General features: G+C 49.4%; 1 protein-coding gene across 1 annotated transcript in view; it reads left to right on the plus strand.

The window, feature by feature from the left end:
- The first annotated feature begins 7,204 nt into the window (after positions 1 to 7,204).
- LOC136749136 (sortilin) overlaps positions 7,205 to 15,326 on the plus strand; it is a 14,579-nt gene continuing 6,457 nt past the window's right edge. Inside the window, exons 1-9 of the mRNA XM_066703106.1 lie at positions 7,205 to 7,579; positions 12,117 to 12,176; positions 12,724 to 12,797; positions 12,882 to 12,984; positions 13,081 to 13,242; positions 13,459 to 13,532; positions 14,460 to 14,509; positions 14,814 to 14,941; positions 15,146 to 15,290. Coding sequence (XP_066559203.1) covers positions 7,358 to 7,579; positions 12,117 to 12,176; positions 12,724 to 12,797; positions 12,882 to 12,984; positions 13,081 to 13,242; positions 13,459 to 13,532; positions 14,460 to 14,509; positions 14,814 to 14,941; positions 15,146 to 15,290 — 1,018 coding nt within the window. The 5' untranslated portion in view covers positions 7,205 to 7,357. The remainder of the gene's footprint in view (positions 7,580 to 12,116; positions 12,177 to 12,723; positions 12,798 to 12,881; positions 12,985 to 13,080; positions 13,243 to 13,458; positions 13,533 to 14,459; positions 14,510 to 14,813; positions 14,942 to 15,145; positions 15,291 to 15,326) is intronic.

A 15,326-nucleotide genomic window follows, 5' to 3' on the forward strand; every position in this document is an offset into this window, starting at 1 on the left:
GCTGGGTTTCCGTTGTGTTGCAGTGTGTGTCTGCGTGTGCGGCCTCTGCTTTGTGTCAGATCCTTGTGTGTTGTCCACATACGGCCGAGCCTGGGATGGATACTGATTCTTTATATTATGATGATGTATTTCTCAGCAGATGCCCTTAGGCAGGGCAAAACATAACCGCAAAACAAAGCACAATACACTTGCATAGTACAAACTACAAGTTCAAATTTACACAAGTGCATAAGAGAAATATACAGGTCCTACATCCTACATTTATAAGCTGCTATTTGCAGACAAGATGTGAAGTCATAGTTAATAGCTCTGGGGAAGGGGACATAGGGGCAAACAATATAAGCAACATGAGTACTGGCAATGTAAGAGCAAGTTTTACAATTAAAAACTACAAAGTGCAATTTAACAGGAGAGCTGAGCCCTGCAGGGGAAAAACAGCGGAGTCACAGGTACAGTCTGAACAGATGTGTCTTGAGTAAGCACCGGAATGAGGTCAGAGACTCTGCTGTTTTGACTTCGGTGGGCAGGTCGTTCCACCGCTTAGGGTTCAGGGATGAGAAGGAGCGGCTCTGGAGGAAGGAGAGTGGAGAGGAGGCAGAGATAGTCTTCTGGCACTGGAGGAGCGCAGTGGTCTGGAGGGGATGTATGGAGAGACGAGTGTCTGAAGGTATCTTGGTGCAGTGTGGTCCAGACAGCGGTAGGTGAGGGTTAGTGTCATGAACCAAATGCGTGCCGGTATTGGAAGCCAGTGGAGGGAGCGCAGCAGTGGAGTAGTGTGTGAATCGTGGCAGAGAGAATACCAGACGAGCTGCAGAGTTCTGGATGAGCTGGAGTGGCGGGTAGTGGATGCAGGCAGGCCAGCCAGGAGGGAGATGCAGTAGTCCAGGCGGGAGAGGACCAGGGACTGGATGAGTAGCTGAGTTGAGTAGTCGGTGAGGAAGGGACGGATCCGGCGTATGTTGCTCAGGAAGAATCTACAGGTGCGCGTCAGCGTGCTGGGTGCTGGGTGTAGAAAAGCGCAGGATCGAGGATGACTCCTAGATTTTTAGCGGAAGAAGAAGGAGAGAGTGTGGTGGATTCCAAAGGGATCTAGATGGAGAGATCAGCAGAAGGTGAGGAAGAGTGGGGGAAAGAGGAGATCAGATTTGGAGAGGTTGAGCTTGAGGTGGTGCGAGTGCATCCAGGTGGAGATAGCAGACAAGCAGGAATAGATGTGAGAGGGACAGAAGAGGGAAAAGACAGGAAGATCTGGGCATCATCTGCGTAGAAGTGGTAGGAGAAACCATGGGATGTGATGAAGGGGCCCAGGGAGCGAGTGTAAAGAGAGAACAGGAGCGTGCCCAGGACGGAGCCTTGGGGAACGCCTGTGAGGAGAGGTTGGGGGTGGATAAGGAACCTCGCCATGTCACTTGGTAGGTCCGGTCGCTGAGGTAGGAGGAGAACCAGGTGAGAGCAGTCCCAGAGATTCCAAGATCAGCGAGGCAGGAGAAGAGGATGGAGTGATCGACGGTGTCAAATGCTGCGGAGAGGTCAAGGAGGATGGGGACTGAGGAGAAGGGCAGGGTGTGTGGCTGGTTTCATACTGGGAGGGGCCTATGGAGACGGACAGCTGCACCCTGGAGCAGAACCTTAAGAGCTGGAAAATGGGATGTGCATGAGGGGCGGTATAAACAGAACAACTGGATCTGTGTTCATTTGTGGATCATCAGCCTCGCTCTGCTCACAGTGTTTCTATGTTCTGTGTTTGTTCATATTCAGTCCCTTATGTACAGCTATCCGGCTGGCGTGCACGTGTGTGTGTGTGTCATGTGAAAGTGTGAAATCCTGTCTGTGGGGCCCTGGGTGATGCTGCGGTGCTGTTTGATTGCTGTTGTACTGCTGGAGAGAATCTGGCATCACCTCCCTGCTCTATTCTGTAGTATACTGTACTGCACTGCACTATACTATACTATACAACCCTGCTCTATACTGTAGTATACTGCACTGCACTATACTATACTACACCAGCCTGCTCTACACTGTAGTATACTGCACTACACTATATATACTATACTACACCACCCTGCTCTATACTGTAATATACTGTACTAAACTGCACTATACTATACTACACCACCCTGCTCTATACTGTAGTATATTGTACTGCACTGCACTATACTATACTACACCACCCCGCTCTATACTGTAGTGTAATGTACTACACTGCACTATACTACACCACCCTGCTCTACAGTTGTTGAGACCAAGAAGTAAACAGAAGTATTTACAAGTTGCCACAGACAGACACAGGAGAGTACAGGGGAGAGGCAGCCATCTTGTTGTTTTGCTAGTTTCAGACCAGTCTTAGCATTGCTCATTTTGTTTTAACTTTGCCTCAATTGAAGTTAGCATTATCTGTAGTTTGGAACCAATGACATAGGAAAAGGTAGGACAGAGGTTCTGCAAGACAAATTTAAAGAGTTAGGAACACAACTAAAGAGCAGACTCTCCACGGTAGTTTTCTCTGAAATACTTCTGGTACCACATGCCAGGCCAGGGAGACAGGCAGAGAATAGAAAGTTTAACACGTGGTTGAAAGCTTGGTGTAGGGAAGAGGGGTTTAGATTTATGGAGCATTGGTCTTTCTTCTGGGATAGATGGGACCTGTACAAACCGGATGGTCTACATCTAAACAGAAGGGGGGCTAATGCATTGGGAGAGCGTATGTGCAGAGTAATTGAGAATCATTTAAACTAGGGACCAGGGGGGCAGGGAGCTCTGACAATGGGAGATGTTCCTCTAAGGAAAGAAAACAAAGGGAAACTGTAGTAGGAAAGTCCTGAAATGTTTGTACCTCAATGCCAGGAGTATAAGGAACAAGATGTTAGACTTGGAAGCCACAGTGCTGGCGTGTGACTATGATGTTGTAGGAGTGACAGAAACATGGCTTACAGAAAATGATGGGGATGAATACAAGTTGGAAGGATACACACAGTTTAGGACAGACAGGCAAAATCAAAGAGGGGGTGGGGTAGCATTATATGTGAAAAATGACATTGAGGCAGAAGAACTTGTATTAGATCCCAGTAACGGAACAGAATCTTTGTGGGTGAAACTTTTGAACAAGAGATCTGGAGGATTAGTGGTAGGAGTGTTACAGGCCACCAAACTCACATATTCAGAAAGATGCTGCATTGTACAGTGTAATCAGGACTGCATGTAGCAGGATGTGGCTGTTATAATGGGGGATTTCAATTTCCCAAACTTAGACTGGGAAAGCCCAGTGGTGACTACAGAAGCAGAAATAGAAATGATTGAGATGGTAAATGACTGCTTTCTAACTCAATATGTCAGGGAACCAACCAGAGAGAGCGCATGTATTGACTTGATCTTTTCAAATGACCAAGATAGAGTCAGGGGGACACTAGTTAGAGAACCAATGGCAAATTGTTATCACAATATGGTTAGCTTTGAGGCATTCTTTAAAAAAACAAGGTCCAAGTCTAAAACAATGATCTACAATTTCAGAAAAGCAAACCTTGAAGGTATGAGACGGCACTTAGAAGAGGTAGACTGGAGCACATTGGATACAGGGTCAGTCGAAAATGGATGGGTATATTTTAAGAATATACTACTTGAGGCTCAGGAGCAATTTGTACCAAAACTTAGCAAATTGAGGACCAAAAAACACTGGACAAAATGGTTTAATAGAGGTATGCAAAAAAATATCAAGAGAAAGAAAATGTTGTATAGCGCATACAAAAGGGACGCAGATGAAACAAAATACAAAGAATATGTTGAGCTGAAAAGAGATCTTAAGAAAGGGATCAGGAAAGCAAAGAGGGAAATAGAAAGAAACATAGCTCTTGGAGCTAAAACCAATGCAAAGAGCTTTTTTCAATATTACAAAAAATATTGACAAAAAAGGAGGAAGTGAAACGGATAAAGGGTAAACTTTCTTATGTTCTTATGTTTCTTCTTATGTTACACAGTAGTATACTACACTACACTATATATACTATACTACACCACCCTGCTCTATACTGTAGTATAGTGTACTGCACTGCACTATACTACACCACAGTATATGGCAGTTCACTACACTGCCCTGGCTGAGGTTGTGCCCAGTGCTGTATTTCTGTGACTGGCATCACAGCCTGCAGTGTGAACAGTTTTATTTTTGGAAAACTGATGCATCATGGAAAGTCCAGGCTGCCACGTGGGCCGAGCCCCGGCTGTGGACCAGTGTCCCGAGTGCACAGAGCCAAGAGGAGAGGCAGATGGCCGGTTCTGCACCAGGGGGCCACTTTACTGACCAGCCCTTTCACACAAAGCAACACAAGGGAATACATACCAGCAGTTAATGTGTGTGTGTGTGTGTGTGTGTGTGTCGCTCTCTCAGATTCAAGTTCACATTCAAATAGGGTTTGATGGGCTGGACAATAATAGTACTTGCACCCAGCCATACAAAATAATACAGATCAATAACATGATGCAAAAATTACTGTCACTTACAGAAAAAAATGTATTTTTAAGTTCTAGTTATTATTTAAACATCCACTCATCTGATTAAATATAACTAGATTTAAAATAAAAAACGTGACCGTTGTGTATTGACGGCCACTTATGGCAAGCTGTTGTGACATTTAATCCATAATTGCTGATATCAAGAATACAGTTGATGATATCAGCAATTCATGGTATGCCGTTGTGGCACTTAATCCGTAACCAGATGTTACTTTTATTATTATTATTTTTATTTCTTGGCAGATGCCCTTATCCAGGGCGACTTACAATATACAGCATACTTAGTGAAGAAACGGCAGCAATCCCACAGCTGGGAGTTTCTCTTCAATAACTCAGACTGGAGAGGTAGAGTGCGTTGATCAGAGAAGTTAATTCAAACACAAGCCGGTTTGGGAGAATCTCACACAAAGTCAGTCTCAGTGTAGTTTCTCAAAAGTTACATTCCACAGTCAGGCACAGTTATACACAAATGCTTGTGACGTGACTGTCCACTCCTGAAGAGGCCCAGATGGCAGTTTTAGATGTCCAGAGGGTCTGCTCCACCTCTGTTGCTGGGGTATAGACCGTTTAGGCAGACTTGACACACATATATATAATGATGGCGTATACAATCTTTCAGTTCTTCTTTAGCTGCAGACCTGGTAGCACACGTACACTTTAAGAAAAACAATTCCATGTATGGCATTTCTTATTGATATACAATCTTTCTGTAGTGGTTTCAGTAAATCTCAGGATGCACCGATGAAGAAGTAGCAAGTTTTTTGTACAAAACATAAATACAGGTTAACCCGGAGCTCCTCTCACATGAAGTGAAGAAAAGAACTAAAGATGTGAGTCAGAAGAAAACCCGTTGCATGTTTTGATAGACGATAGGTTGCAGTCTTCTCAATCAAATCCAGTCAGAGGAGCTCAAGTTACACTATGCATACCAATAGTCGTTGATTAAGTATTCAAAAGACAATAACTGTATACAATTCAAGAAACAATGAACCTCAAGGCGGAGGCAGGGCTTCCTTAGTTTGGCACGAAGCTACAGATCAAACATGTTTTAGCAAAACAACAAGCTCCCACAAAGGGGTTAATACAAACAAATGATTGCTGCATAGACAAAACTGAAACAACACTATAACAACATAAAACAAATGATAAAATAGAAATAATATACAGAACATAATAAAAGTAAATGTCCCCACTACATTTCATAGAACTTGTTCTGTTCCCATTTACCCTCTTTATAGAACAAGTTCCTTTTTCCACTGAAGACTGAGGGACGCACATTCTGTTCTATACTCATAGTCGGACAACTCTTTTTAGGCCTATGGTCTCTGTGCACTTTCACCTTTTGGTTGCCATGTTATTGCTGGCAGTCCACTACGGGAGACTCAGTACCCAGATGCTGCATCAGACATTTAGCAGAGTCTACACCGGTCCCTGAGCGTCCCGTGGTCCCCTCTAATCCTATTATTTTACCCCTCTTCACTTAGTATGCATTTTTGATATCAAGAACATAATTGCTGATATCAAAAATACAATTGATGATATCAAGAATTAACTGCCAATTGTTGATATTAACAATTGTATTTTTGATATCAGAAATTGTATTTTAGAATCATACTAAATAGCATCCGGTTCTATTTTTGATATCAAAAATGCATACTAATTAGCATCCGGTTTCGGCTGCTCTCCGTGTTATAGTTCCTCCCCTTCTTGGGAAAAGTGAGCTGTCAGACTGGCCTCCGCTCAGTGTTAATGTCTGACACTGCCTGTTCACTGTGAACACCCTCAGCGGTATTGCCCTTCTCTACTGGCATTGTCCTGTTTCTCCTTTATAGTTTGTGCCATATGCATTTATCTTATATCACATGAAAGGACAAGTTGTGGCCTTTGGTACTATAGGCGCTGATCGGGGCTGTGCGCTCTGAGAAACGGCCGATTTCGCCAGCCTGGAGCTCAGGCCAGGAAGACCCTACATACAGTCAGACATCGTTTGAAAGTTCCTGGTCTCTAGTTTCTATATTTTATTGTATTATTTATATTTGATACATGTATTTATAATGATCTGAAAATAATGTGGCGGAGTGTAAAGGGGTAAGTTACACGTCAACGGATGCTAATTAGTATGCATTTTTGATATCAAAAATAGAACCGGATGCTAATTAGTATGCATTCAGTTGCTGATATCAATAATTCAATTTCTGATATCCAAAATACAATTTTTGATATCAAGAATACCAGATGATTCTTGATATCAGAAACTGTATTCTTGATATCAGCAATTATGGATTAAATGTCACAAGGGCTTGCCATAGCCACTAGAAACCGCACAGCCGAGCGCTGTCACTTTAATCAGAGTCACATTGCAAATTACAAAGTTGTGCATTCTGTGTACAAGAAGGGGGGCGGGTCTAAACGAAGGCACAACCAACCGAGATGATTTGCGATTGACAGCCGATCCCGCCTATCAGATGGCAGCCCTGGCGCATCTTCTCGGCTCTGACCAATGACACACATCGGGCTCTGCGGGACCCGGGCTGCATTTATTGGCAGCTGTACAAAGGGGCGGGGTTACCCGGGCCACCACGGCCGAGGGTCACCAATGAAATACAAGGTTCGGAATCAGACCTCCACGAAGTAGCCAATCACCCTGCGGCATTTGCGGGTGTGGGCGGGGCTGAGGCAGCGCCCGTCCGTGCGGGAGCTCCCGGGCTGCCAGTCGGTCAGGTGGTGCGCTGGAGCTGCGGCGAGGAGCGCCTTCCGAGCCGGAGACAGAGCCGGAGACAGAGCCGGAGAGGCACCTCTATGGACGTTTAAGCCTCGACAGCTGCGTGTGTGTGTCCCCCTCGCTGGAGCCATGCCCGCCCTGTCGCGCTGCCTGGCGCTGCTGCTGCTGCTGTGCTCCCTGGCGCTTTGTGTGGATTTCCAGGACCGGACCCGCAGGAGCCGCGCCGACACCTTCGTGAAGACCCCCGGGGCGCAGGAGCCGCACAAGCGGGGCAGGAGGAGCGCCGACCCCCCGGACACCTGCGAGGCGCTGCGCGGGTACGACGCCCGGCTGGCGAACAACACGCACCCGGTGAGTGTGTGCCCGGGGCGCCGCTGGGCTCATTAATGCCGCGGTGTGGATTTCTGCCCCGCAGGCGCGTCTGCCCCGCACGTCCTGCGTGTCTTGTTTTGAATGACGTAATGCACGGCCGATCTCTCGTTCTCACGCTGGAAACACAGTACACGGGCTAAAGACCGGCGCCGAGTCTGCTACGTGCGTTTACAGTCATGTTTACATGTGTCATGCGTGTCTGTTCCACTTCCTCTTTCGCTCGGTCAGTTCAGGGTCGGAGACGCGCAGGCAGGGGGGTGTTTGTGCTGCTGTGTGTGATCTGATCCGGTGGCACCGCTACAGCACCGTGCGGACAGACCCGCGCCCTCCAGCCCGCAGACGCTTCGCTCACCTGGGCACATGCGCACTGTGCTGCCAGTCAGGCACCGCCGGGCACCTCGCACCCACAGCGAGAACAAAACACGTCCGACCGGCCGCCCGGGCAGAGATTTGCATGTTGTTCTCCGTACTGTCCTCCCATAGCAACACAATATGAGCGCAGGCGAACGCACTGAGGAATACATGATGCGTAGGTGCAATGTGGAGAGGTAACCTCTGAAGTGCAGCATGATTATTGTATTTGTTTTGTTTAAAAATGATCATTTAATTTGAGGATCAATTTCAGCGTCATCAGCATATGTCCTCTGTGTGTATAGATGGTCTCTTACAAGATTAGATGAATATTAATAAGGTGATTTTCACTAGTAACTAATTATCAAGGAGCAAATAGAAGAAACCAAACTTAAACTTCTAAACATTAAGCAAATAGCATACAAATGTTGGGCATGCATGTGTGTGTATGTATGTATACACTGCTCAAACAGATTAAGGGAACACTACAAGTTCAGAAATCAATGTTAAGTGTTCCCTTAATTTTTTTGAGCAGTATATATATGGTGGTGGATTGAAGGGAAAATTCAACCCACTTTAAACAAACTCAGAAGATCCCTGGCACTCTCTGGCTGCTGTGGCAGGGCCCCTCTGCCCTTCTGTATTTCACCACACGAACCCGGGTGCAGACACGGGCCTCTGAAGGCCGGCTGGTTGTCCCGGGGTTCTGCCGCGCTCCTGCCCTGGAGTCCGTATGTAGGTGTGGGCTGAGGTGCAGGGCAGCGCCTGGGTCACGGCTGAGTCATGGCTGCCCGGGGCGAGGGCACGGACCGGCCCCAACATTCACTAAAACAAAACAGAGTGATGCAACATGTGGAGAGACAGCTTTGCTCCACCTGTCTCGGATATTCCTTGGAAAGCCCATGGAAAACCTTTTCAACTCTATCCCCCCCCCGGTAATTTAAATGCATGAGCTGTTCTCTTGTGTGGCTGTTGTGCTGTAGACTGAGCCAACGGCAAGGGCTGCTGGGTAATTCATACCAGTTCCCTCATTGTCATTAAGTGGGAGGTGTGATGCGAGACTCCAGGTCCGCAGCGGTCTGAGCTGCTTCAGGTGTGTGCGTGCATGAGGGGCCCCTGAGCGGGGTGTGTGTGCGTGCGTGAGGGGCCCCTGTGTGGTGCACGCTGCACTCGTTATCTGATTTGAAGGAGAAAAACAAAAGAGAATCGCTGACACTCAGGGCTCAGTTGAAATTGTCATCCTGGAGGCCCGCTGTGTGTCGGTGTGCACTGTGGGGGGGCGGCTCGCCTGGTACAACTCGGCTGCCTCTGCCTCCGCTGCACTGCCAGTCGCTCAGCCAGCGGGTCCTGCATTCAGACGTGATGTTTTCAGAGTCCCGACTGCGTGGGCTGCCCAGTTGGACGCTGTGGCTCTGTCCTTCCTCCTCAAGGTGAGCGTGATGTGCAGGAGCTCAGTCCCCTGCCACAGTGGCAAGTCGAGCCCGGGCCCCCGCACCGTCACACACACGCACCCTTGAGCAACCTTGACTGTGAGAACAGCTCTGCCTGCGTTTATCTTGGCGGAGGGGGTGAGAAGCCACAGGGACTCCTTTGTTTCTCTTAATTTTATTGCACTCGTGCCCCGTGACATCCCCCCCCCCATGAAGCTCCTCCGAGTCCTCCACACGCAGGCCGACCCGTGATCTTGTCCTGGAATGGGACGAGCACTGTGTTGGGAAGAGATCTACTCTGCTGCTGCGTTCATTAAAATTAGGGACCAAAAACAGACTAAACCCAAACAGCAGAACAAAGCTGTCTCTCTCTCTCTCTCTCTCTCTCTCTCCCCTTTTCCTTTGAACTCTGTTCATATTGGTGTTGGTGTTGGCAGGGCGAGTGGCCTGGCTCTCCCGAGGCTACCTGTGTGGACTTTGATGCGTCCCTTTTTGAAGCTTAAATCGAACCCGGGCATCGACTCTCACTTCCCGCGGTGTTTGTCCGCTCCGGCTCTCTGTACTTGTCTGGCTTTGCTGGCATTGTGGGTCTGTAACCAGAGCCCTGGCTGGGAAGGTTGTATTTATATGTGGAGACACACCTTGGTCTCCTTGGAGAGCTGCTGCTGCCGTTGCCGCTGCGCCGTGTTTTGACACCCTCCCGGTTACGCAACGCGGGTGTCTTCTCCCTCACCGCGCCAACACGGGCCGGCGGCGCAGGCACATCAGTTATCCCCGTCGTACAGAGCAGTGCGTGAGAAAGACGAGGGGGAGGGGGCTGACCGAGGCCAAGGAGAGAAGCCATTGAAAACACACAGAGCTGGGGCTGAAGGGAAGAGCGAGGAAACGGCCTGTACTTGCATGACTTTGCGGTCTCGTCTCGCTGTCCCCACACAGGAGCAGGAAAACGCGTGTAATTGGCGACGGCCGCTCTGCTGTGTTAGTAAACGTGAGTGAGCCATACAAGATCAACATCTAGGAACATTTATTTACATTTGTTCAATCCACCCCCCCCCCCCCTCGGTTCATTCCCACGACGGGGCTGCTAATTACATCAGCTCCTCGTTAATGCAATTATCTCATTAAGCAGCAGGTCGTACCGCGGTCGTACTCCAGGTCCTGGCGGTCGCATTCGGCTCTCAGGGCCGCAGACCTGCCAGCTCCCTCTCCGCCCAGGTGACCCCTAATTGCCTAATTGGCCCTGATGCTGAAGATAGGGCACGGACCGGAACAGAGCCTGGCAGTTGGCTGAGGGGGTGGGTTCTGCCTCGGTTTGCTCACCCCCCCCAACCTCCGACGCCATCCCCCATGGCCTGCAGCCTTGTGCCCCCCCCACTCCGTTATCACTGACTCGGTAATTGTGCGATCGCAGTGAGCGCTGAGAGCCGCTGGTTGTGGTTGTGCAGATCGGACGGGTGCCACAGTGCGTGTCACTGCAGAGGATTATTATGATGATCTTCGTTTCTCATGCTTTTCTTTTAAATGTGTTTACAATCAGTCCTGCCCTGATTTGTCTGCGCCGCCTGTGGCTCGGTCCTGTGACCCTGTCTCTCTCCGTTTATCTCAAGAACAGTCTTCGAATTGGAGTTACACAGTTCAGGCACTTTTATGCAGACCGGACATGAGTGGACGCTTGGTTTCTGCCTGACCGCTGCTCAGGAAGACCCATATATGACCAAACCAGGGTGAAATTAAGGCATACGTAATATTTTAATATCAGGGGGCTTGTATGATGTATCAAACCCAAACTGCTGGTGAAAACTGGTTCTGATTAGATCCTGTTCTTCTGGGTCTCAGAGCTGAGCTATAGCACAGCACCGTAGCACAGTGAGACAGTGCCCTTGTTCACAGACACGCAGCTCTTCAGAAAGCAGCGCACTGAAGGGCGATTTTCCCACCCAGCCGCTGTCATGCGTGTAGGAATGCCACCCTGCAGGTTCTTCTGGCTCTCCCTCCCTCTCCCCTCGAAATCGAAACCTCTTCTGCTCTCGTTATGATATTTTATAAGTGTTTGTTTAATATGACCGCGCTCCGGTGCCATGGCAGACTGATATCATTGTTCTGCCTGCATTTGCATCACTCTGCCCATAAAACCCTTTTCCTGTTCTTATCGGCTCAGAGCAGATTTTCCCTGCGGCCGCGCTGCCTCGGGGTGGGGGGGCGGGAGTGAACGGGCCCCTTCTACCCCGCCGACCTCTGTCTTTGTGATCTACACACAGCGCAGGTGCTTGTTCCTCCAGGGTAATAAATAAGTGCGCAGTTCCCCCTCATTAATCTCTTTAATGCGAATTATTTAATGACATTATTTACCTTGTCATGTTACCAACAGTCAGACGCGGGCAGATTTTTTTTTTTCTGTGGTATTTCCTCCTCCTTGAGTCCCGAGACAAACTGACACGCCATTTTGACGATCTTTGAACCTCAACCTTTTCCAGGGCAGCTTTAGAGCAGAAAAGCGGGTCCCATCACCATGCCAGTGAACAGGGCGGGTCTGCTGGGCCGCGTGGGCGGAGGGTTATTTCTCTCTCTGATTTCCCAGGCTTCGTTCCTCTGTGCTTCCTCCTGCTCATCACCGTTGTACTTGTGTTCAACTTGCGTTGACCATTTTGTTGCCCATTTGATGTCATGCTGTGCAGTTCCTGTCAGGGGACACTCAGTCAGTCTGTAACTCGGGGTTGTGTGTCGTCTCTCCGCAGTACGTCTTCAATGACCTGAGTGGCTCCGTGTCTCTGGCCTGGGTGGGCGATGGCACCGGGGTGAGTATCTTGAGTCCCTCGGGCTTGACCTTTGACCCCTCTCTAATGGCTTACCTTACTGACACCTGTAAGACATCCTGGGTCTGCAAACTACTATTACTATTATTAATCATTATTGTTTTTTATTTTCTGTGTTCAATCATTAATATCTGGGTCAGCTGACACACCGAGTGTCGCCCTGAACAAACAGTTATCAGTGTTCACGGCCACTTCCACTGGGCAAACAGACTCTCTCACACACACACACACACACACATACACACACTCACTCACTCACTCACACACACACAGAACAGGTGGAGTTCTTGTCACATGTTGTTGAGGCGGCTGGACCTGTGTGACCCCTCCGAGTCCATGCTGATCTCTGTGTGATCCAAGACCCTTCTCCCAGGGGCTGCTGGCACCTCAGGTCCACACTGCAGCTCAGCAGCTCGCCAGTGTGTCTCTGTCTGTGGTCCAGTCTCTCTCTTCCCACGCTGTGTGCAGTGACCAGGTGTGTGACCAGTTCCTTTACGCCCTTCCTGTTCTGCCGTCTCTCTGTGTGCAGGTGGTGCTGGCGTTGACCACCTACCAGGTGCCGTTCTTCCTGGTGCGATTCGGCCAGTCCAAGCTGTACCGGAGGTGAGTGTCGCCAGAGAGGGACTCTGAGCACATGCGTTTCTCTTTCAAACCAAAGTTGAGTCTCTCTCTCTCCCTCTCTCTCAGTGAAAACTACGGGAAGTCGTTTCAGGACGTGACGACTTTGATCAACAACACCTTCATCCGCACCGAGTTTGGCATCGCCATCGGCCCAGAGAACTCTGGGAAGGTGATGTGGGTGGACGGGGGCAGGGCAGTTTTTCAATATCCAGGGGTTTATTCGCTATGTTATACTGACACCCTCTTCCTCTCGCACCCTGGTCAGGTCATCCTCACTGGTGACGTGTCGGGCAGCAAGGGCTCCCGGATCATCCGCTCGGTGGACTTCGGGAACACATTTACCCGCACGGACCTGCCCTTCCAGCCGCTCATGCAGATCAGCTACAACCCCCGCAACGCCAGCGTGCTGCTGGTCCTCAGCATGAAGGTACGGCCCTGTGCTGCTCGGCCCCTGCGCCGGACTCCGCACTGCAGGGGCCACAACCTGTGCTTTAAACTGGGCCCATTCACATTGACTTGTCTTTTATGACATTTTTCTTAAACATTCAAATCGCACAGATATGGGTGAATTATTAAGCTGAAGGCCTAAAGAGTATCCCTCATCTCTGTCCTGGGGTGTGACTTGTGCCCTCCTGTGTTTCAGAACGAGCTGTGGATCTCTGAAAACTTTGGTGAGAGCTGGAAAAACATCCACGACATGGTCTGCCTGGTGAAATGGTGAGAGTTGTCCTCACGGCTGGTCAGCACTGCAATCTACAACTTAAACCAAAGAGTACTTATTATTGGTCTCTCGGAACAGGAACCACTGATCGGCCGATGCATTTCTTCATTTATTCCGCTCTTCACCTCTCGTTTGGTTCAATTTTCATGCCGTGCCATCCACCACGAGCCCCATGTGGATTGCAGTGGAGCGGCGGTCAGGTGGGGCGGTGAGGCCGGGTCTGGTGTTTAAACACAACCAGCTGTCCAGCGGCAGCTGGGATTGTGAGACACACAGGAAGTGGTGAATGAAGCCATGAAAGAGCAGCTTAAATACATATATCTAGAAAAACAAATGCATCTAAGGAAAAGTACCATTCCCTTTCTCAATGTGTGTTTACTGAAGGCCAGTCTTTTCTTTGCAGTTGTGGCCCCCAACATCATCCCACCCATCATTCCGTAAACGAGAGTAAGCGAGCTCATTGTGCAGGATGTGGGCAGCGCTGGCTGGGGCGGGGTGTGCAGATCTGGCTGGGCGGGGGCGGGACGGCGCTGCAGGTTTTTCTTGGCTTCCGAGTGCGAATAAAAACAAACAGAAGAAATAATTTGCGTGGCATTGAGATTATGTTGGCAGCCAGCAAGGCCAGCTGCGCCCCGCCCACCTGCCCTGCCGACGCAGAGTAATAACAGTACTATAATAATAAAAATCCCCCCTGGTCTGGTCCGGTTTGATCCGGTGTGTTCAGGGGAAGAATGACCCAATTCAATGACACTCTTGGTTCAGACTGATATTTACTTGTTTGTGTGTTTATCTATACTGCACCTGCGCAGTACTGAATTCATTATCCAGTGAGAGCAGTGGGAGGAGCTCAGATCTGGGCTGGAAGAGGGAGCGGGCGCTGGGTACCGGCCCTCAGCTGAGCGTCTCTTTGTCTCTGATTTCAGGGGCGCTGACAGCACCATCCTGTTCACCACCAGCCCCAACGGCTCCTGCAGTAAGTGCCTGCCCTAACCACGAGAACCGGCACGCGCTCGGCACGCGCTCGGCTCACGCACACGCACTCACACTCACACTCACACTCACACTCACACTGCCTGCTTCCAGTGCCATAAGAGAACAAATGCATATTTCTATTTAAAAAAGAAATAATAGTTTCTGATTTATTACATGGCCTGTGTTCGCAATTTCCAGCGTAACACAGGTGTTTGACCTGCTAAACACACTGAAGGAACACATTAAAAGCATCTGTTGTGTGTCTCTCTCTCTCTCTCTCTCTCTCTGTTGTGCGTCTGTCCCAGTTGACAGGGGGATGCTGGAGCTAAAGAAGACGTCAGATTTTGGCAGGACCTTCCAGGCCATTGGCAGTAGGATCTACTCGTTCGGGCTGGGCGGGCGATTCGTGTTCGCCTCTGTCATGACTGGACAGGTACGGTTATATTTTATTGTAAACTGTGTGTGTAGATTAACCTTGTGTGTGTGTGTGTGTGTATTATCCTTGTGTCTCTCTGCATGTGTGTGTGAGAGTATGTATGTATGTATTTATGTATGTATATTACCCCCTGTGTGTGTGTATAGATGTATTGCCCCAGTGTGTGTATTAACCCTGTGTGTGGGGGGCTGTGCGGCACAGGGCACACAGAGGGTGATCCACGTGTCGGGGGACGGGGGCGAGTCCTGGGACATGGCGCAGCTGCCCCCTGTCGGGCACGAGCAGTTCTACTCCATCCTCGCCGCCAACGACGACATGGTGTTTATGCACGTGGACGAGCCAGGCGGTGAGTGGGCAGGCGGCCGGGGTCAGGTGGGGGTTG

This window comes from Amia ocellicauda, chromosome 5 (genome assembly GCF_036373705.1).
Source record: "Amia ocellicauda isolate fAmiCal2 chromosome 5, fAmiCal2.hap1, whole genome shotgun sequence".
NCBI lineage: Eukaryota > Metazoa > Chordata > Actinopteri > Amiiformes > Amiidae > Amia > Amia ocellicauda.